Genomic DNA, 22,075 nt, shown 5'->3' with positions numbered 1-22,075 from the left:
TGAGGTCCTGTGCCCACCAGAGCCAGAGAACCGCCGACCTCCTCAGTCACTTCCTCCCAGGAAGATAGGTGATGCCCTCCAGCGTCTCTTGTCCACAGACACCGAGCAGAGGCTGAGCTCTGACTCCCCAGCCTGGTCTTTCCTGCCCAGGAGCCGCCCAGCGCCCGCTCCCTCAGTGCCCGCTCCCTCAGTGCCCAGAAAGCCCTGTGCTCTGCATGTTAGTTGTGGCCTGACTGTGGCCTTCACCAGAAACTGGAGTGCCATCACGTTCCAGTCTCCACGCCAGCCCCTTGCTGCTGTGGGGGCAGTAGGGGAGGTTCAGGACCCAATTCTGTGAATTGCCCAGACCTGCCACCAGGGCTGCCTCGCTCAGTGCAGTGGGCCAGCCCCCGACGCTGTGAGTGGAGCAGGCTGAGACATCGGCCCCTGCAGCTGATCCGCCTTCCCGATCAGCCCCACATGCTAAGGCCTGACGTCATCAGAAAGGCCAGGGTGGAAACTCAAACCTGGGGAAACAGGAGCAAGTGTTTGCATTGAGTGTGTGTGTGTCTGTGTGCACACATGCAAGTGCACATGTGCGTTTGTGTCTGTGCACGTGTGTACACGTGCATGTGTCTATGCATGCATGTGTGTGTCTGTGTGCACGTGTGTGCATGTGTGCCTCTGTGCACGTGTGTGTGCGTTTGAGCTCAAAGTCACCTATCTCAGAGCAGAGACAAGGAAGGCGTGGAGCAGCTGTGTGAGTTGGCAGCCTATCTGGGCACCAGAGGAGGCACCTGAGGCTGAGTGCACATACAAGGCAGGCATGTCAGTGTCCTGGGGGGACGCAGTGCTCTTCCCGGCGGGGCCAGCAGGGGGACCTTTCCCCCAGGGCTTCCAGTCCTTCGGGCGCCACCTCAACAAGGGGTTAACACCCCCTCCCCCTCCCAAACCTCAGGGATTAAAAATTCATGCTGTCCGCAGGGGATGTGGGGAGGAGGAGGCGATGTGGGCGACACAAAATTAAAAGAGAAAGAGATTATTTTTAATCCTCTTGGTGGGTGCTGAAACAATGCCGGGAGAGCAAAGCCGCTGAGAGTTTGTCCCGTTAGATCCAGGCATGAAGGACGGACTGTACCACAGGGAGCAGGTAATTACAAACTGCACATCTTCCTCGTCTCCATAAGAAATTCGCCTTAATCCCATAGCTATTGCTTCTCCGGTCAAAGGTGCTCAGATTTTCATAATGCCCGGCGCTGTGGACGAGTGGAATTCACATTTGATACCCACTCTTCCCCTCGGGGGTTTCAAGCCGGGCCAGAATGGAGCGAAGCGACGGACCCCGCTGGTGCTGCGGGACTTCCCACGCGCTGGCTGGCGGAGCTGGCCCCGCTCTGCGCGGGCCGGAGCGTGCACCTCGCTGTCATTCTGAGGCGCGCCCTGCACCCGCGGTGAGGTGGCCGTGCAGGCCTCACTTGGGCATATGCTTAGGGTAAACAAACATTAACTTTGCGTGGAGAGCCATCGGGAAGGAGGCACAAGCTCGTTTGGTTTCCCCTCCCTCTTTGACGGACGGGCACGTTCCGAGCCGGAATATCCGAGCAGACTCACTTACTTATCTGCCAAGTGAAAATGTCAGACCCTGAATGAGAGGTGCCTGGCTCCTTCCTCCCTCCAGCCGTTCCCGTCGGGCGCGGAGTGGGTTCTGAGCGTGAGCAAGGCCGTGCCTGCCGTTTGGGAGGCGCTGTTTCTGCGGCTGCCTGTGTGGTGTAAGCCACACAGATGTTGTCACTCTGCGGCGTATGCTTGGTTACTCTAACTGCAATAGAAGATTCTCTAGTGATGTGCAGAGCTTGTACCTGTTAGAAGGACATTGAGTGGGTATCAATTTGTGATTCTTTTGGTGGTTAATAGCGGTAAAGGAGAAATGAGCATGTTTTGTTTTCTGACTGTAGACTGAGACAGGTGGTGTGTGAGGACATGAATTTTCCTGATTGATGAGATGAACTTTATCCGTCATGTTTCCCTGGGACTCCCAACACGCAGAGCCAGGAGACAGCGAGGCACAAGCACGTGTGTGTTGCAGACCGAACTCCATGAGCGAGGCAGTTTTTCCATTGTAATAGTACGGGAAGATATTGTAGAGGTATTATGGGGTTTTAAAATTCAAATTCTTTTCAGTTGGATTTGATTGAAAAAAAAATTCTCAGCAACCTATTTTAGGAGGAGGTGGTAGGAACCATAAAATATAGCAGTGGATCATCTGGGGTACTCCTTCTGTTTTTGAGATGGAGTTTCGCTCTGTCGCCCCGGCTGGAGTGCGGTGGCGCCATCTCGGCTCACTGCAGGCTCCGCCTCCCAGGTTCATGCCTTTCTCCCGCCTCAGCCTCCCGAGTAGCTGGGACTACAGGCACCCGCCACCACGCCCGGCTAATTTTTTGTATTTTTAGTAGAGACGGGGTTTCACCATGTTAGCCAGGATGGTCTTGATCTCCTGACCTTGTGATCCGCCTGCCTCGGCCTCCCAAAGTGCTGGGAGTACAGGCGTGAGCCACCATGCCCGGCCCATCTGGGGTACTCCTTCTAAAGAGCTGGAGAAGGCTGTGTAAGAACAGTTGAGAAAGGCAGTGACCTACAGGAAGACACAGAGCCTGCAGGGACACACAGAGACACAGCTCTCTTCTGTGAGCAGAACCCACACAGCTAGCTTTGTCATCAATCAGCTATAAAACCAATCACGCTGAATTTTCAGAACCAATTTTTCCTCTCTAAATGGTAGCATCATTTTAACTTATGAAGTATCCTCCTAGACATCAGTCTCTGCAAAACCTTATGTATTCGTTTGAGCGGATGTTGACGCATATCTTGCTTTATTTGCTCAAGCTGTCAGTCTGGAATCCAGGTTGATCTGGTTCTCACACTTTAACCCGATCCACACAGGGGGAGGGACAGTGCGCACAGTGAGGGCCGCTCATCTTGCTCGGGGCTTCTTGCCGTTGCTTCCGGGCTGACAGTGGCCAGAGGCCCAGGGCTTAGGTGGCTCTAGGGAACTGGTGAAGCAAAACAAGCCTTTTCTCCACTTCTGAGGCGCGGCCCTGAAGCTCTGCCCAGGCTCTCTCTTAGGCCAGCACCCATTGGGCCTGACATTCTTGCTGGGATTCCCTGTTTGCTGTCTGCCTGGTGTGATTGTGTAAAGCTGAATGCAGAGAAAGCTCCCAAAGGGTCAACAGGGCTGCTCTTAGGAAACAGAAGTACAAATAAGGAATTATCCCCTCTCTGAACGCTGGCCGTGTCTCTGTGGGCACAACCCCATCTGACAGGGAAGTGCCGATATCCTAAGCTGCAGAGAGAGGAAGAGAAGGACACACTTTGAGCAGCCTAGAAGTCAGGACCGGCCGGTTGAAGGCTTGGCGGTGTCCAACACCAGACTGCGCTGTCCAGACACTGTTTTAAAACTTCTGAATCGGTTATCGAAGCCTCTCGGACTTAAATGTCATGGCTAGCCTAATTGCCTACATGCTATTTAGATTCTATTTCTTGAATCTCTGTTTCTAAAAACATCAACATTTAGCATGGAAGGCAATTACTTGTCAAGAATTTTGGCATAGTATGAGCCCAAATTTTCCTTTTAAAAAAGCCTATCTGGAAGGAGAAGCCTGTTAACACCTAGAGGAAGGAGTGAGTGGTCACGCAGTTTGCAGCATCGGATCTCAGTTGAGGCCTGAGGACGCAGGGCATGCATGCCTGTGGGAACTAGGCGGGTTGTGTCTGGGGACAGTCAGATTGGTTCTGGCCTCAGTTTATAGCCAAGGATGTCAAGACAAACTGCACAAAGGGTTCCACCTGAACAAAACTATGTGGAAGGCCGAGGCAGGGAGACCATCAGACTGGAGAGCAGAGAGCCTTTGTCCCAGTAGAATGACTGAGCCCAAGTTTCTACTTTTGGAGCTAGGGTCTATGCCAGTGGTTCTCAACCGGGGATGGTTTTGTTCCGCAAGGGACATTTGGCAGTGGCTGGAGACATTCCTGGTTTTCACAACTGGAGGGGAGGAGAGGCTCCTGGTATGCAGTGGGTGGAGGACAGGGACGCTGCTCAGCACCATAGTACACAGGGCGGCCCCACAACACAGGATCACTGGGTCCCCCATGACAGTAGTGCTGAGGGTGGAGAAACCCTGTTCTATAAAAGTCAGGAATTTTCTTCACTCAAATCCAGCATGCCAATGTTTAGAGGAAGTTGTGGCTGTAACCGTACAAAGAATGATCTAAGGCTGCCTGGCCTTAGGCAGTGGTTCATACCTATAATCCCAGCACTTTGGGAGGCTAAGGTAGGAGGATCATCTCAGGCCAAGAGTTCAAGACCTGTGGGCAACATAGCAAGATCCCACTTGTAAAAAACTTTCTTAAAAAAATATAGCTGGGCATGGCGGTACACATCTGTAGTCCTAGCTACTTGGGCAGGTGCAGGGGTCATGGAGGGGAGACGGGCTGAGGGAGGAAGATTGCTTAAGCCCAGGAGTTTAAGGCTATAGTGAGCTGTAATTGCACCACTATACTCCAGCCTGGGTAACAGAGTGAGACTCTGTCAAAAAAAACAAAAAAACAAAAAAAAACCCTGCAGGTGATGTGTGTTTATTTCCATTTAAAAAGTTTGCTGCCAGTTGTGGACCTCTGACTATAGTTAGGGCCAATGTGGACAGAGACACATCGGCAGGACAGGAAGAGGCTCAGGTTGTTGTGGAACCATGCCCCAAATCCGGTGAAGCAGTGCACTGGATTGAACAGTGCCCCCCAGATTTGCATCCACTCAGAAACTTGACGTGTGGGCTGGGCGCAGTGGCTCATGCCTATAATACCATAATTTGGGAGGCTGAGGTGGGTGGATCACTTGAGGTTGGGAGTTCGAGACCAGCCTGGCCAACATGGTAAAACCCGAGTCTACTAAAAATACAATAAATTAGCTGGGCGTGGTAGCGGGCGCCCGTAATCCCAGCTACTTGGGAGGCTGAGGCATGAGAATCACTTGAGCCAGGGAGGCAGAGGTTGCAGTGAGCTGAGATCATGCCACTGCACTCCAGCCTGCATGACAGAGTGAGACTCTGTCTCAAAAAATAAAATAAAAAAAAAAGAAAAGAAATTTGAAGGGTGACCTTATTTGGAAATAGAACCTTTGTAGATGTTGTCAGTTAAGATGAGGTCATACTGGAGCAGGGTGGGGTGGGACGGGGCCTAATCCAGTGGCCAGCATCCTTATAAGAAGATAAGATGGAGACACAAAGACACACACCGGGGAGAATGCCAAGGGCCCTGGGAGGCAGAGGTGCAGTGATGCATCCACAAGCCAAGGAATGCCGAGGGTTGCCAGCAGCCACCAGAACCATGAAGAGGGAAGGAAGGACACTTGCCTGAGCCTGCAGAGAGATCACGGCCCTGCTTGTGCCTCAGTGCTGGCCGCCTGGCCTCCAGAGCTATGAGAGAGTGCATTTTTGTTGTTTCAAGGCCCTAGCTTGGGACACTTTGTTACAGCAGGTTAGGAAACAAACACAGGCCAGAGGCATCTGAAGCTGTGATGGGTGAGGGTGATGGCCGAAGGACCCAGCCACGTGGATGGTTGGAGGCTCGGGATCCAAATCCAGCCCACATAATGTGGATCAAGATTTCACGTAGAACGTTGGACTTCTGGTTTCTCATGAAAGACTGGAAAACAGCCTCTCCCAGCCTCTGGCTACTTGCTGGGAGCCGATCGTCCAGCTCCCCCTCCTGGGGTCTTCGGAACCTCCAGGTTCTGAAACCCAGAATACTCATGGCTGGGACAAAGTTGTTTTCTCTTTTTTTTTTTTTTTTTTGTGCCGAATCTCGCTCTGTCACCCAGGCTGGAGTGCAGTGGTGCTATCTCTGCTCACTGCAAGCTCTACCTCCTGGGTTCACACCATTCTCCTGCCTCAGCCTCCTGAGTAGCTGGGACCACAGGCGCCCGCCACCATGCCCGGCTAACTTTTTTTGTATTTTTAGTAGAGACAGGGTTTCACCATGTTAGCCAGGATGGTCTTGATCTCCTGACCTCATGATCTGCCCACCTCGGCTTTCCAAAGTGCTGGGATTACAGGCGTGAGCCACCGCGCCCGGCCCAAAGTTGTTTTTTCTTAGGTGGAGAAGCCTTGTCTATAACCAGGTGTCTAACAGAACAGGGAAGTGCAGAAAGACCAAGACGGCCGTGCTGTGCTTCAAAGAAGATGGGAGTCTCTGATGCTTTGTGGCAGTGGAGACAGTGTCCTGTTCTTCAGCTGGCCCTGGAGAGCCACAGCCTTGCTGTCCTGCCTATGCGGGGCCGGGGTCCGGCTGACATTTCTGAGAGCCACCGTCTACCCACCCACCCTCTGCTGGACTTGAACTTCCCTTCTCTCCAGTTAGAATGAAGAAGTGATCGCAGCTTGGCCTCCACATTGGCAGCAGCTGATCCCCCCACAGAGTAGCTTAACCTGGGACAGAGAAGGAAGAGTGACGATGACCGAAAGCCGGCATTGTCAGAGCTGTGTGAACACACTTGTCCAAGAATGGGCAAGTCTGGGCTCCTGGGCCCACCCACCACAGTCCTACACGGCCAAGAAGACCAATTTAAAGCAATGAAAGAAAGCGCTGGCGAGGATGAGGCTCCAGTGGAGAGATTTTAATTTATATTAAAAGGGGTCTTATTCTCCTGCCCATTGTTGAAGTCAAGTCAAAGTTAATTAGGCTCTTTGGGCCCTTCTCATGTCCTTTTTCCTGAACTTTCTGAAAACATCAGAGGAAAGGAGCCCTCTCCAGCCACAGGGAGACTGGGAGTGCATGTTCTGGAGAGCTCTGCTGTCCCTTCTGTACGAAAATGCAGGATTAATGGTCATTTCTAATATTTGAGGGGGTTCCTGAGGCCCACTAATAAGCTCATCTATTTAGCAAAGGAGCTCTCAAGCTGCCTGAAGGTTTGGGGAAGGAGCCTGAACTCCTTCGGGGCCACCAGGGCCACACCTCAGGAGAGGCTCCTGGAGATCCCTGCACAGGCCCAGCAGTGGCCGGGACCCCTGTGTGTGGCTCTCCATGCCCTGTGCAAATCACGTAGGCCAAATACATGTCTCATGACTCTATGTGGGTTTTCAAATATTTCTTTGTTAAAAATTTTAAGGCCAGCTGCCGTGGCTCACCCCTGTAATCCTAGCACTTTGGGAGGCCAAGGTAGGAAGATAGCTTGAACTCAGGATTTTGAGACCAGCCTGGGCAACACAGGGAGCTCCTGTCTCTACAAAAAATACAAAAAAAAAAATTAGCAGGGTGTGGTGGCGTGTACTTGTGGTCCCAGTTACTCAGCAGGCTGAGGAGGGAGGATCGTCTAAGCTGAAGAGGACGAGGCTGCAACGAGCTGTGTGATCGCACCACTGCACTCCAGCCTAGGTGACAGTGAGACCTTGCCTCAAAAAAAAAAAAAAAATTAATTATCAAAGTAACACATGATGATTTCAGCAAGAGATAAAAGAAAAGACGCATGTCTACCTCCCAACCCCGCTCCATTACCGTCGAAGTCAAGAGCCTCGCCATTGCCAACGCTGCACTTGCTCAGACACCAGGCAGCAGCTGTGCAGGTTTTTGGCTTCGACATTTTAAAATAATAATGAAACCCCGTCCCTACTGAAAATACAAAAATTAGCTGGGTGTGGTGACAGGTGCCCGTAGTCCCAGCTACTTGGGAGGCTGAGGCAGGAGCATCGCTTGAACCTGTGGGATAGAGGTTGCGGTGAGCTGAGATCACGCCAATGCACTCCAGCCTGGGCAACAGAGCAAGACTCCGTCTCAAAAAAATAAATAAATAAAAGAAAGAAAAAAGAAAAGAAAAGCATGGCTGCCTAGGATATGGACATTTTCCAGTTAAGAAGACCATTCTACAGATGGACACATATTGTTTCTGGTGTTTTGCCACCACACAGTGACGCTGCAGCCTCCATGGTGATGCATCCTTAGGTATTGTTGATTGGATTTCTCCAGGACAGATTCCTGAAAGGCAGGGGTCACAAGGTAGGAACATTTTAACCTGAACCCATGTTGTTGGACTGCTTCTCTGAAGGCTGCAGCGTGGATATTCCAGCCAGCAGTGGATGACAGAGGCTGCTTTCTTGCATTTTGCCAGCACTGGATAATAGCATTCTTTTAATTTTGGTAATCTAACCAGTGAAAGATGATGTTTGGCTATTGCCTTCATTCCTCTTTCATTGACTACCGGTGCAGTTAAGCATCTTTCCACCAGCGTGCTATTTGGATTTCTTATTTCAAGGTGTGTATTTGTAGCCTTTGCCCAGTATTCTACTGGGTGGTTTGTCTTTTATGCCATTGTGAATGTGGGGATAGTAACTCTCCCTGGCCTGCCTGATGCGTGCCTCCTCTGGCTGTGATCCGTGTGTGGTGGCTCCTCTCCCCCATGGACACCTCCCCATCCACGAAGGCATTGGGCACCCCGTCTTGTTTAAGAATGTCCCCTGCCAGCCCTTTGTTACACAAATTGCTTTCTGAATTTTCTTCCGTTACTGCATGCTCTTCTTTTCCGTCTACATGCGGAGTCAATATGGAGGGTGTTTTCTGGGTGAACATCACGGCGTGTGCCAGCGCCATTTATCAAATAAGACTTGCTCCCCCCACACTGAGTTGGAATGACACTTTGTCACTTTTTTACAAAGATGAATTTGTGGAAAATTAAGATATCAGATATTCTCTCACACCTTCTGAACATCAAAACTATTTTTATAGCATTTTTTAGGATATTTGTTAAATTCTGCATTTTATTCTAGCTGTGTATGTACTGTAACACATTTCTATCCTTAATTACATTTTTAATCTTGTACCCCCATTCCCTAGCACAAGATTTTGCTCATAATAGGTTCTCAATGTCTGGAAAATGAAAGAATAAGTAGTTGATAATAGCTATGTCATATTAATTCTATGAGGAGTCGGGGACTATTTCTGATATTTTGTGAAGACTCTAGGAAAGTGATATAATGGCAAGAAAAACAGAGGAGTTAGGCACCTGCTCACATACTGGCTGTTTAATTTAATGATGTTGTGTCTGGGATGTCAGGTTTTAGCTGATCAAGACTAGCATGATATAAAAAGAGTCCGCAAGATCAGAATTGGTGTTTCATAGATAAGACACAAATAGTGTGGCTTTGGGGTCTAGGAAGCCCTGTTTATCCAGACAGTAGCTTTGCAGTACGCTAAGCCCTGTTGGGTGTGGGCCTGAGATGGATTATGTGATCTTGCCAGTATTGGCTGGGACAAATTTGAAAATCTGTAGGAGAATATATTACATGAGCAGAAGCACAATGTTCTGATCAACCAAATATTCTGTTTAAGAGGGGAAACACATTGCATTTAGAATTTGGGAATAAAGAAAGACGAACCGGGTGTGGTGGCTCACGCCTGTAATCCCAGCACTTTAGGAGGCCGAGGCAGGTGGATCACCTGAGGTCGGGAGTTTGAGACCAGCCTGACCAAATGGAGAAACTAAAAATACAAAATTAGCCGGGCGTGATGGTGCACGTCTGTAATCCCAGCTACTTGGGAGGCTGAGGCAGGAGAATCGCTTGAACCCGGGAGGCTGAGGTTGCAGTGAGCCAAGATTGCACCATTGCACTCCAGTCTGGGCAACAAAGAGTGAAACTGTGTTTCAAAAAATAAAAAAATAAAAAAAAAGAAAGAAAGATGAAATGCTATACTATCCTCAGGGAGAAGAAATAAACAGGTGATTCAATATTCCTGAACGGACAAAAATAACCATCATCTGAGGGTGTGAAGTGCTGAGAGAGAGAGAAAGATGATAGTAGCATAGCGCGGAGTTAGGGGTAATTCACCAGGGGCTGATGGCATGTGTGTTCCATTTCATAAATACAAACAACAGGTGCAGCTGTGCTGCCAGGTGCTGAGGGTTGTGCTAGCCACCACCTAAGAGACCTGAATCTTCCCTCGGGCCCCTTAGAGCAGCAGTCCCCAACCTTTATGAGTCTTCCCTCAGGCCCCTTAGAGCAGCGGTCCCCAACCTTTATCAGTCTTCCCTCAGGCCCCTTACAGCAGCGGTCTCCAACCTTTATGAGTCTTCCGTCAGGCCCCTTAGAGCAGTGGTCCCCAACCTTTATGGCACCAGGGATCGATTTTGTGGATGACAATTTTTCCAATGACCAGGGAGAGGAGGATGGTTTGGGGATGATTCAAGTGCATTATATTTATTGTGCATTTGATTTCTATTATTACATTGTAATATATAAAGAAATAATTATACAACTCACCATAATGTAGAATCAGTGGGAGCCCTGAGCTTGTTTTTCTACAACTAGATGGTCCCATCTCGGGGGTGACTGGAGACAGTGGCAGATCATCAGGCATTAGATTCTCATTGGGAGCCCACAACCTAGACTCCTTGCATATGCCATTCACAATAGGATTCACGCTCCTATGAGAATCTAATGCTGCTGCTGATCTGACAGCAGGTGGAGCTCAGGGGGTAATGTGAATAATGGGCAGCAGCTATAAATACAGATGAAGCTTCGCTCACCGGCCTGCTGTTCACCTCCTGCTGTGTGGCCTGGTTCCTGACAGCCCGCAGACTGGTACTGGTCCAAGGCCTGGGGGTTGAGGACCCCTGCCTTAGAGGAAAGTTCTTCTTTTGTCATTTGTATCTTGGAGGGAGAATGAATCTACCCATTGGCAGGTGTGGCTTGCGCAGTGCCTGAGTTTACCTCCCCACCTCTAGCCTTGAGGCAGAAGCAGGGGCCATTGGACTCCATTATTAATTCTTCACTTCTGAAATCAGACTTCCATTAGTGACCTCAGGCTTCCATAACTAAGCACTGCAATCCAGGTGCCTTAAGCAGAAATGATTCCCTCACAGGTCAAAGGCCAGAAGTCCAAGACCATGGTGTTGGCAGGCTCATATTTTTCTTGGGGGCTCAGAAGGACAATCTAGTCTGTGACTCTTTCTAGCTTCTGGTGGTGGTGGCAACCCTCGGTGTTCCTGGGATTAGAGACCTATCACCCCAGCCTCTGTCTCTGTAGTCCCACGGCCTTTCTCCCCCGTGTGGTCTGGGTTTCTTCTTGTAAGGAATCAGTCACATGGGATTAGAACCCACCCTATCCTAATGTGATCTCATCCTAACTGAGTATATCTGCGAAGACCCTTTTTCTGAATAAGGTCACATTCACAGGTACTGGGGTTAGGACTTGAGTGTCTCTTTGGGGGACACAGCCCAACCCACTGAGGTTTTATGACTGGGGGACCCTGGGGCCCTCCCCACTATCCAAGTCCATGAGGCTGATGGCCTTTGTCCCCGCCCGCCTTCTGTGGGTTGTTCTTGGGTGGCGGGGGTGTTGGGGGCACCGACCCAGCCCCCGTGTTGCTCTGGTCCCTCTGCGGCCTCTTCATGTTCGGTCACTGCTGAGCAGCTGCAGGGTGAGCATCAGCTCCCGGAGGCTGGAGCTTCCCACCCTCCCACACAGCCCTGGTGGCCGGCAGTGTGCCCTTCCCTCCAGATAATAATGAAGATGTTACGGGAAACAAACCCTAACATTGACCTTTGCAGCCCCTCGTGAAACACCACTCCCTGCCCCTGCCACGCCGACCCCCATCTGGGTGCATGGCTGAATGTCATTTATCCTTTGTCTCTGATCTTTGAGTCGGTTTCCGGTACATGAGACTGTTCTCATCCAGGCGGGTTCAGACCATTTGGCAAGAATAATTTCACAAGCCTGGTATTAGATGCTGCACAAAAGTCTAAATACATAATGCATCTAGCCTCTGATTTTGTAATTCTGTCACACTCAAAACAAGCTGTCAAAACTGTCTGGCATGACTTATCCTTAATAAATCCCTAGTCCTGTTAATTGCTCCTTATTCCACTGAATAAGAATTGTTTGAATCCACAAATCGGGTAAAGAATGGAGGATAATGGGATGTGTTTAGAGGATTGCAGTGTTTTTCCCCCAGGACAAAAGGAGCCAGAAGACACGGTGGGCACCGTGCGGCTCCCATAGAGGGATGCTGGATTTAATGTGCTTCGGCTTTGAGTCTGGCTGTTTTCAAATGGTTCTTTCCGTAGAACGTTCGGCAGGAAAGTGATGCATTGGTTGTCTTGGAAAAAGAGAGGGGAGGCTGAGTTCTGTGACACTGATTGTTCTAGAACCCATTTGGGGGCACCTGCCTGGTGCTATGCGTGACTGGTGTGCTGTAAGAAGCAACCAGGGGAGTGTGCATGGTGGTGTAGACAGGTACAGTGGCTCTTATGAGGACTGCGAAGGTATCCCAGCGCCTCCATGAAGACGAGGTGCTCACCCCCTCTGGCCCTGACATTCAGAGAAAGGCTTTGGCTCCAGATAGACCTGGTTTATCTTCTGGCTTCAGCATCTAACCTGGGTTTGTGACCTTGAGCAAGAGACTCACCCTCTCGAAGGCTGCATTTCCCCTTCTGTGAAGTGGGGTGGGCCGCCAACCTCAGGGTAGGAACTGGAGCAGGGATGGAAGCCCCCAGCAGGGACACCCTGACATGGCTACCACCCCCCACCTGGGGCCAGGAGGAAACCAGGTCAACAGCACTTACAGAGTGTGCACCACATGGTGGCATGGGCAGAGACATGGCCTGGCGTGTCACTCACACCCTGGGCCTCCCCCACTTTGAAGTGTGGCTCAGGGCCTCGGTTTCTTGGCCTGCAACATGCAGTAGCAATACCCACCCTGCCAGGCTGTCACAGAGGACTGCACCTCTACATGCGCAAAGCCCCATTCATGGCTCCTGGCCCAGAGGGCATCCTCAGTCAATGCCAACAGGTAGAAGATGCAGCGCCTGGGTGAGCGCAGCCCGACTCTCCACTTGGTGCTGCAGCTGTGTGTGGATGCATGTGGGCACGTGTGTGCACGTGTGTGTTCAACACATCTAGAGGAACCTCAGTTGTTCCCACCAGGAGGAAAGTGCTGTTGGCCTCCAGAGAAAGGAAGACAATTTGGCAAGGGCATGAGCAGTTGGGGACCTGCCCTTGTGGAGGTAGGATGATGTCAGCCGTGGGGCAGGGCGCAGGTTGCAAACTGCAGGTGCAAGGCCCCTGACGTGAGGCTGGCATGCTGGAACCTGGCAAGTATCTTCTGTCAACACAGTCCATAGCTCAGGGTGCCGGGTGCCAGGCCCCTGACACCACTCTGCTCAGCTGGGGACAGTATGCAAATGTGGGCGCAGCTGTGTCCCACGAAACTTTATGTACGGACACTGAAATTTGAATTTCATATCATTTTCATGTGTCATTAAATATTATTCTTTTGACCTTTTTTCAATCCTTTATAAATGTAAAAACCAATCTCAGCTCACGGGCTGTACATAAACAAGGCGGCGGCCCAGGGACTCTGTATAAGAGGGAGGCTGCCACCTGGCGATTTCAGGCCCAGACCACAAGTGCTGGGAGGACAGGGACGCCTTCACTTTGTCCACTGCTGTGTCTTCATGTCCAGCAGGACCCTTGTGCAGAGGGTATGCTCAGGGGCCATGAGCAAGCAAGGGGATCTCAGCGTTTGGCTTCATGGCGTTCACTAGACTTTCTACTCCGGAGAGGTTCTTTGTCTGTCATTCTTGGGTCCCCTGCATGTAAAGAAACCTGGTCCTGCCCATTAGAAATACCACTTGTTTTTGTTCATGTCAGTCCTTCGCACAGACCTCCTGGGTGGAGTTTACGGAATGCATGTGATCTCTACAATCACAGATCCCCATCGGCAACTTTCCTGGAAGGCTCGCTCCACCCACAGCCAAGGATTCTTGGGTCTGGAAGAATACGGAACTAAGATTTCTTCCCTTCAGGAGCTTCTGAGAGCAGGGGAGCCTGCCTGCCTGCCTGCTTCCTTCCTTCCTTCCTTCCTTCCTTCCTTCCTTCCTTCCTTCCTTCCTTCCTTCCTTCCTTCTTCCTTCCTTCCTTCCTTCCTTCCTTCCTTCCTTCCTTCCTTCCTTCTTTTGTTTTTTCATTCTCATGCCTCAGCCTTGCGAGTAGCTGGGATTACAGACATGTGCCACCACGCCGGGCTAATTTTTATATTTTTAATGGAGATGGGATTTTGCCATGTTGGCCAGGCTCATATTGAACTCCTGACCTCAAGTGATCCGCCTGCCTCGGCCTCCCAAAGTGCTGGGATTATAGGCATGAGCCCCTGCGCCTGGTCAAAGGGGAATGTTTCATACCCCTAATTTAGAAACATAACCCTCTTTCAAGATCTGGGTATTAATGAACATAAAGATAACCTTTAGCCAAATGCACAGTGTCAAGAGGGAAGAGATTTAATGTAATATCAAGATTATTAATTTTTAAATAGTGAAAAAGTTTTGTTCAAATGGAACAAAATTATCTCACATCTATCTACTTTTTAAAAAATAAGCAGGGGCCAAAATGGAAACAAATGACATGAAGGACTTAAAAAAGACAACTGCTGTAATCCCAGCTACTCGGGAGGCTGAGGCATGAGAATCACTTGAACTGGGGAGGCGGAGGTTGCAGTGAGCCAAGGTCGTGCCATTACACTCCAGCCTGGGTGACAAGGGTGAAACTCTGTCTCAAAAAAAAAAAAAAAAAGAGAAAGAAAAAGAGAACTGGTGGCCTCTCCCAGCAGGCGCTAAGAAATGCTCTGGGACTGCATGTGAGTCCTCTCGGCCGGTACAGTGAGGCTCACACTATCTGCCCTTCTACAATGGGCTCTTGCCTCCAAGTGGGCAGGATAAACAAGAGCCAGAGGTTTCAGAGGAATCCCAAGCAATGAGCTGCCTGTTCCTCTTTCGAGAGGGGAGACCATTACAGAAATTCACAGTATGATTTGGCTTGCAGCTTATTTTATAGATGTCTCTGTCTCAGCTGAGCACTCTTCCATTCCTCGACCAGAAATATGAGCATATGGGAATGTATACCTACGGCAACCTAGTTACCCCAAACTTAGCAATATGTTCCGAAAAAGTAATTCTACAGGAAAAAGTGATACAGAAATCCTCACAGCAGAGGTATTGATCATTTTTAAAGTGCCGTCAATACCCCAAATGTCCCAAAGTCAAGGAGCTATGAGAAGAGCTATGAATTCTCATTGAGCACTCTGTCACCACTAGCTATGGATATGGAGGCTGTGTAATACCACAGAAATGTCTGAATTCAGTGTGAATATGTGGGGTGGAGGATAGAGAATTAGAGCTACATGTGGGTGAAGGCCGGAAAGTGACACTTTGATTTGTCAGGATGCTAAGACTGTGAGTTCATTGTTTCCCTTCAGGTTTGAATTTCATTACTTGAGTAAATAGGCAAACAAGACGAAAGATTTTCTTTAACCAGAACAATATTAACTTATTAATAGTCTTTTTTTTTTTGCCACTGATAACAGGTCAGGTTTGGATTCAATCTGTTCTTTATACTTTGCACCCATTTTTCTTCTTTCTTTCTTATTTATTTATTTATTTTTGAGACAGGGTCTTGCTCCATCACCCAGGCTGGAGTGCAGTGGTGCAGTGTCAGTCCACTACAGCCTCGATCTCCCGGGTTCAGGTGATTCTCCCACTTCAGCCTCCCAAGTAGCTGGGACCACAGGTGCTCGTCACCATGCCCAGATAATTTTGTTTATTTTTTGTAGAGACGAGCTCTCACTATGTTGCTCAGGCTGGTCTCAATCAAGAGATCAAGGGATCCTCCTGTCTTGGCCTCTTTAGTGTGGGATTACAGGCACGAGCCACCACCCCCAGCCTGCATCCATTCTTTCCAGTCTGGCAAAGATGGTATGAACCTGGGATCCAGGAAGCACTAGGCAAGCAGAAAGACACAGGTCACCCCTTCCCTGGCCCCTGGGGTGTGGTGGCCTCTTCAAACACTCCAGGTGTTCGCTGATGACCTGCCCTCTCTCCACCTGAAGTGATGACATGTCTGGTCACAGCCTATTCAAAACTGGGTATTTCTTAGACAAAAAATTTGGGAGCCAGGAGAAGATGCAGTGTGTTAAGTGTTGAAACCCACTTCTAAACTGGAATTGGATTTGGCTCTAGAATGACCTGAATTTGGTGGATCAGAGAAAACACGACCCCTTTTTCTTCCCGGCATTTCTTCCTGGATAGTCCAGCTGGCATGTGCCTGCGCGAGGGAGCCTTCCACCACACAGGCTGTCCGTCCCTGAGTACTGGAACCCAGTCCTGCAGGGTGAGACCCCAGACACCACTCACCCACCTGGGGAGTGTGCTGCAGAAGACCAGAAATGCAGGAGAGAAAATAATGACACAAAGGATCTAAACCATTTTGAGAAAATGTCCAGCCCTGTAATACAGTAAAAGATCTTACTCTTAAGACAGGTGCCAGGAACCACTAACATGCCATTTATCATCCTTCTCTGCTTCCTTGGTTCTCTTTGAGTGCCAGTGAAAAGTCCATTCTAGAGCTCTAATTGCTTTCGAATGCACAATATGGTGTCTTACTAAATTCAGCACTCAAGACACTGGTAGTGCCTGGCTCTCCCAAAGGTGCCGTCTTTGTGCCTTTTGGGTCTGAGAACGGAGGCATCTTCTTCAACTCATCCCAACATTGTGTAACAGGACAAGCCTGTGAATCAGGGTGTCTCTGGACCAAATGGCCCTTCCTCCGATCTCTGCTGCACGCTTTCTAGATAAAGCACAAAAGCAGAATATAAAACAGTCAGCAGGTAGCCACCATCTTCCTCTTCCTCCTCCTCATCTTCCTAAACCAGCACTGCCCACACTTGGCTGTGCACACAAATCACCTGGGACTCTGCATGACTGATGAGCTCCCATGGAAGCTATGCCGCTGGTCCAAGGACCACACTTTGAACACTGTGGATCTGGCCACCCCTCCTGGCAGCTCCCAGATCCTGAGAGGATGGGAGGAGAAGAGTTTCGGCAGAGAGAGCTTCACGGGAAAGCTCTTCAATGCCCACTGGCGTGAAGGGACCAGTGGGCCTTGGTTCTGGGTCATATGCAGGACGGTGTCCCTCCTCCTGCTCCTCACCTGAAGGGAGAGGACAGAAATCACTGTGCTGCTTGAATGCGTGCCACTTTAAAGGTGTTTAAGATCTAAGACAATGATGGCTATCAGAGATAAAATAAAAACACTGCACCTTTCTGTATCGCATCAAATGCTTTGAAGGATTTTCCAACCAATTACTTGATTAAGGCGGATATCATCGCCCTGGTTCTACAGAGGAGGATGCCAGAAGACAAGAAGATGTGTGGCTGTCTCCGCCCATGGCCAGTGGATAAAAGTGAAGCCAGGCTAGCATTCAGGTGTTTGGGTGGACCTCGAGCCCAGTGCCCCCACTTTGCCGTGTTGCAGGAGAAATTCAGATGATGAACCATTTTTTGCACGTGCAGGTGCAGCCCTGCAGGGACCTTTGTGTTGCTCAGCGTGTGGGATGGACCCGCTGGCTGCCTCTGCATGGTGTCCAGGCTTCCTGGAGGTGGAGTCACCTGTTCTTGGTGAATGCTCAGATCCATGGGCTTGGGCTGCACCTAGCAGAGCTTGAGGCAGGAGGACGTCACGCTGTGACTGTGGATACAGCTGCGGCTGCGTAACAAGTCCCACAGACAGGAGCCACTAACAATGGAAATTCATTCTTGCACGGCTCTGGAGGCTGGAAGCCTAGGATCAAGGTGTCTCAGGGCTGGTTTCTCCTGAGGCCTCTCCTTGGCTTGTAGATGGCGTCCTCCCTCTGCGTCCTCACACGGCCGTCCCTCTGTGCGTGTCGGTTTCCTATGTCCTCTTCCTACAAGGACACTGACCAGATTTGAAAAGGGACCACCCCAATGACCCAATCTGATCTTAATCCCCTCTTCAAAGATCCTATCTCCAGATACAGTCTCCTTGACCACCCCAGTGACCTGATCTGATCTTAATCCCCTCTTCAATGATCCTATCTCCAGATACAGTCTCCTTGACCACCCCAGTGACCTCATCTGATCTTAATCCCCTCTTCAAAGATCCTATCTCCAGATACAGTCTCCTTGACCACCCCAGTGACCTCATCTGATCTTAATCCCCTCTTCAAAGATCCTATCTCTAGGTACAGTCTCATTCTGAGGTCCCGGGGTTTAGGGCTTCAACATACGGATTTTGGGGACATGATTCAGCCCACAGCTATGGCCCTACTTGGTCGTTTGTGGAGGGCACGGCACATGCAGCAGCTGCTGCAGAAGTTGATTAGGAAATAGAATGCCTCAAGGACCAGCGGCCATGTCTCAGCTAAAGGCCAGGGTGGTGGAGACCCCAATCACAGCAGTTTCAACCCATCTGCTAGGCCAGCAGAGGCAACGCTCGCGACAGCTCAGCCCAACCTAAGGGCTTCCAGGAGGGCTGCTGAGGTTCTAGGAGGCCAAGAAGTCACGAGGAGGGAACAGAAGGTGGCCAGGCGGGACCAAGGGAATGTCCCGAGTGTCACCCTGGGCCCAGGACATTCCTGGGGATGGCACACTGGGTCTGAGGCATTGTGACTCTAAGAAGTAGACTCCTGCTGGGCCATCACCAGCTTCCCAGTCAGCTGAGGTAACCCTTGCTCCTACTGGGTGACCGAGCGTTCTGGAGGCACTGGGTGTGCCCCAGGCTGAGGTCGGACTCTTCTGTGTGTGTTTCCATCCAGCTTAGCCTATGACTCCTTGGGGACAGCGCGTCTCCTGTTCATACCTCAGTCTCCTCATCTGAGAGTTTCTATTGAGGTTCCCGCAGTTCCGCTCTGGCTGTCATCCCGTGCTAGCCCACTCCTCGCTGGCCAGCCCTGAAATGCTGGGGTCCTCAGTTGGGAAGTCGGGTTAAAAACTCTCATCCTCTGTAACTGAGACTGTTGTTTTGGCATAGGTTAAGGTAAATTTTATCCAAAAACTTCTCGAACACTGTTACTGAAACAACATAACTGATTTTTCATAAATGTTCTAGCCATGTTCTGTCATCGTTCAGAACTCTTGGGAGCACCCCTCCTGAAACTGCCCTCTGGGTGGACGGCATTCTTTAACTCTTGTCTCCCATGGGGGTGGATTTGACTTTTGAGTCGCTTGTTTCAGGGAATGGTCAGTGGACCATTCCCTTCGAATCCTGGACACAGAATGAGTCCTCTTAGCTCTGAGGTCTGTCAAGGGACAAAGACAGAGTAATAGCTGAACACGGCACATGTCGTGCTTTAATCTGTGTAAAAGAGGAGGGGGGACACACACGCGTGCACGTTCATTTGCTCACACATGTAGACACATACCTGGAATGTTTCTCGGGGGAGGAGATCTGGGGGCCTGAGGGGTCTGGGGGAGGGATGAGCCTTAGGTTTTACTCTACCCTTCTGTTCTTGTTTTTGTTTTAAAGAAATCAAATTGATGTGTTACTTTTTTCCATTAATAAATGTTTTTAAAGAAAGAGCTGTCTTTCTAGCCCCTGGGAACCAGAAAATGAATGCTCATTGAAAAGAGGCTCTGCCCTCCCTGCTGCAGAGAAGCCTCACTTCATCCCAGTTCCAGACGACTTCTCCCTTTCCCCAGCACTCCTAGTCAGCAACACAAACCTGCCGAGAGACGCACCTCCGAGAAATCCCCGAATCCCCTCGTTTCCCCCAGTCGACTCCCCAGGCAGCCTGGTCTCTCCCTCCACCCTCCACACCTCTCGATTTGTGACTGGACATCAGGGGGTCACGTCGGGCATCTGGGATGCACAGACACCCTGCGGTCACCGGGTCCCTCGGGTGGGGGAGGTGAACCATGTCTATTTCAGTGGGTGAGGCGTCTCTCGTGGGGAGAGCCCGGCACCCTGCAGCAGCTCTCCAGGTGTGGCTTCAGACATGGCCTGGTGGTCTGGGAGGTGGAACAGCCTCTTGTTTGAATCACCGAGGCCTGTTCTTAGGATGTGAAAGAATTCCTGGGGGGTGGGGCTTGAGACCAGGACCAGGGTGTGGAGGCCAGATGAGCAGGGACTCTCCTGAGGTGTGGCCCTGTGCACCGACCACAGGTCAGGAAGAGCAGACGGTCAGGAGACCTTGAAGCCCCTCTGCTTGCAGCGGTATCTGCCTCCCCGGAAGCCACACAATGTTTTGTGGTTTGCTTGCCGGAAGCCAGCTGGCCCCTTCTGCATAATCCATGTGTGTGCATGCATCTGTGTACCTGTATGCATGGCGTGGTGTGTGCGTGCGTGCAGTATGTGTGTGCTTTCACATCTGTGAGAAGAAGCACGCCGAATTTCCTGACTCATCATTCAGTTCATTTGTCCCTTTTCCTCTTAGATATCTAACATTTTTATTTTATTTTATTTTACTTTATTTTTTGAGACAGAGTTTTGCTCTTGTTGCCCAGGCTGGAGTGCAATGGCGTGATCTCGGCTCACCACAACCCCCACCTCCCGGGTTCAAGCGATTCTCCCGCCTTAGCCTTCTGAGTAGCTGGAATGACAGGTATGCGCCACCACACGTGGTTAATTTTGTATTTTTAGTAGAGACGGGGGGGTCTCTCCATGTTGGTCAGGCTGGTCTCGAACTCCCCACCTCAGGTGATCCACCCGTCTTGGCCTTCCAAAGTGCTGGATTACAGGTGTGAGCCACTGCACCCAGCCAGATGTCTAACATTTTATAAGGAAGTCTTGCCATATGCCCGCAAGTATTCAGAAGACTAAGTTGGGAAATCACCCAACAGATTCCAAAAATAGGACTTTTCCCCTTTTCTGGGTTGGGGAACTGTTTTGCAGAGGTGATTCCAAACAGATCATCACTCATCAACCACTATGTTCTCAGTAACAAGACGGTGAAACATGCAGATCTTTGTTGGGCAGAAAACTGTAAAATAAGGAAACAGATATTGCATGTAAGTGTTTAGCTCAATTGATGACAAAGGGTTATATTATCATTAATTCATGTTTATTGGACTTCCACTGGGCACGTTCTTTTCCAAAAATTTTATTTTAATTTTTATGCAGAATCACGGAAGAGTCCTCTTTTTAAACGTCGGAATTAGAGAAGTGTATTTGTCTGACATTAGATGGAGTTCAGTAAATATTTGTTGAACGAATGAACAAATTCGCATCATGCTCTGTTTATGCTGCAATATTGTTGCCTCTGCCCTTTTAGGTACTCTCACTTTCTCCTCTTAGGAGTTTTTTGAAACCAGTAGGAGCCCTCGGAGCGGTGCCCACTGGAGGGCACGGCCGAGAGGTGCAGTGTGAATTGGGAGCCCAAAGTCCTTGCTTAGAAGATTTTTTAACAGAGGTTAAGCTTATGGTATTTTTCATGTGACAGATTGTATTTCTTTTCATTCTACCTAAAATGTTCAAAAATTAAAGGGTTTATTTTTCAAACTGGCAGAATACATTTTAAAATAGGAAAGCAAATGCTAGTACCAATTTTGCATTTAATAATAAAAGGAAAGTGTGTTTTTTAACTTCATAAAGAATCAAATTGTTAGATGACCCCCATTTGGAAAGATCATTAATGTTGATCCATTATGCCTTTTTTTTTTTTCTGTTTGATCACTGTTAAGTTGAAAATAAGCTCCAGAAATTTAAAAAAAAATGAATTCTGGAAAAATATCCCCCCAAAATCACATTGTTCTTGCTTTATTACCTTTTTTTTTTTGAACAACCTAAGCATATATGTTATGGATAAATGTCTGTGAGTAACAAGAACAGGAACACTTACTTACAAACTATTTTGTTTTAAATAAGAATGACTTATTTCACTTTAATTACAGCAGGCAACATTTAGGTATTATTTTCATTAAGTATACTGTTATTTGTGGTAAATTGTACTGAAACATTTGTGTTTTCCCCCCAAGGTCTTATGGACACCACAAATTCACCTGTTTAAATATGGAATTTACGGTGGCTGGAAGCACTCCTATTAATTCTGTTATATGTGGTTTGGGCTCCCTAAATAATGTCTAGCTAAAACCTCTCTTATTATGTCCAGATGCAATTCATTTTTTTTCTGATATGCAGAATACTGGAAATGTATCAGCCTTTATTATTCCTCATCGAAATGAGCGCCTTTAGATTTCTAATTATATTGTCTAATAAAACTAAACAGTCAATGCTATTTGCATATTATATGAAGAAGTGTCATACAACA

General features: G+C 49.2%; 1 protein-coding gene across 2 annotated transcripts in view; it reads left to right on the top strand.

The window, feature by feature from the left end:
- The first annotated feature begins 860 nt into the window (after nucleotides 1-860).
- CNPY1 (canopy FGF signaling regulator 1) overlaps nucleotides 861-22,075 on the top strand; it is a 43,301-nt gene continuing 22,086 nt past the window's right edge. The window contains exon 1 of one of the 2 annotated variants that reach the window (XM_058428444.1): nucleotides 861-1,129. In XM_058428444.1, the coding sequence (XP_058284427.1) occupies nucleotides 1,100-1,129 (30 nt within the window). In that variant the 5' untranslated portion in view covers nucleotides 861-1,099. The remainder of the gene's footprint in view (nucleotides 1,130-22,075) is intronic. The other variant, XM_058428465.1, reaches the window with a different exon arrangement.

This window comes from Hylobates moloch, unplaced genomic scaffold, assembly GCF_009828535.3.
Source record: "Hylobates moloch isolate HMO894 unplaced genomic scaffold, HMol_V3 SCAFFOLD_1, whole genome shotgun sequence".
NCBI classification, from domain to species: domain Eukaryota; kingdom Metazoa; phylum Chordata; class Mammalia; order Primates; family Hylobatidae; genus Hylobates; species Hylobates moloch.
This window is presented reverse-complemented; position numbering and strand designations above follow the sequence as displayed.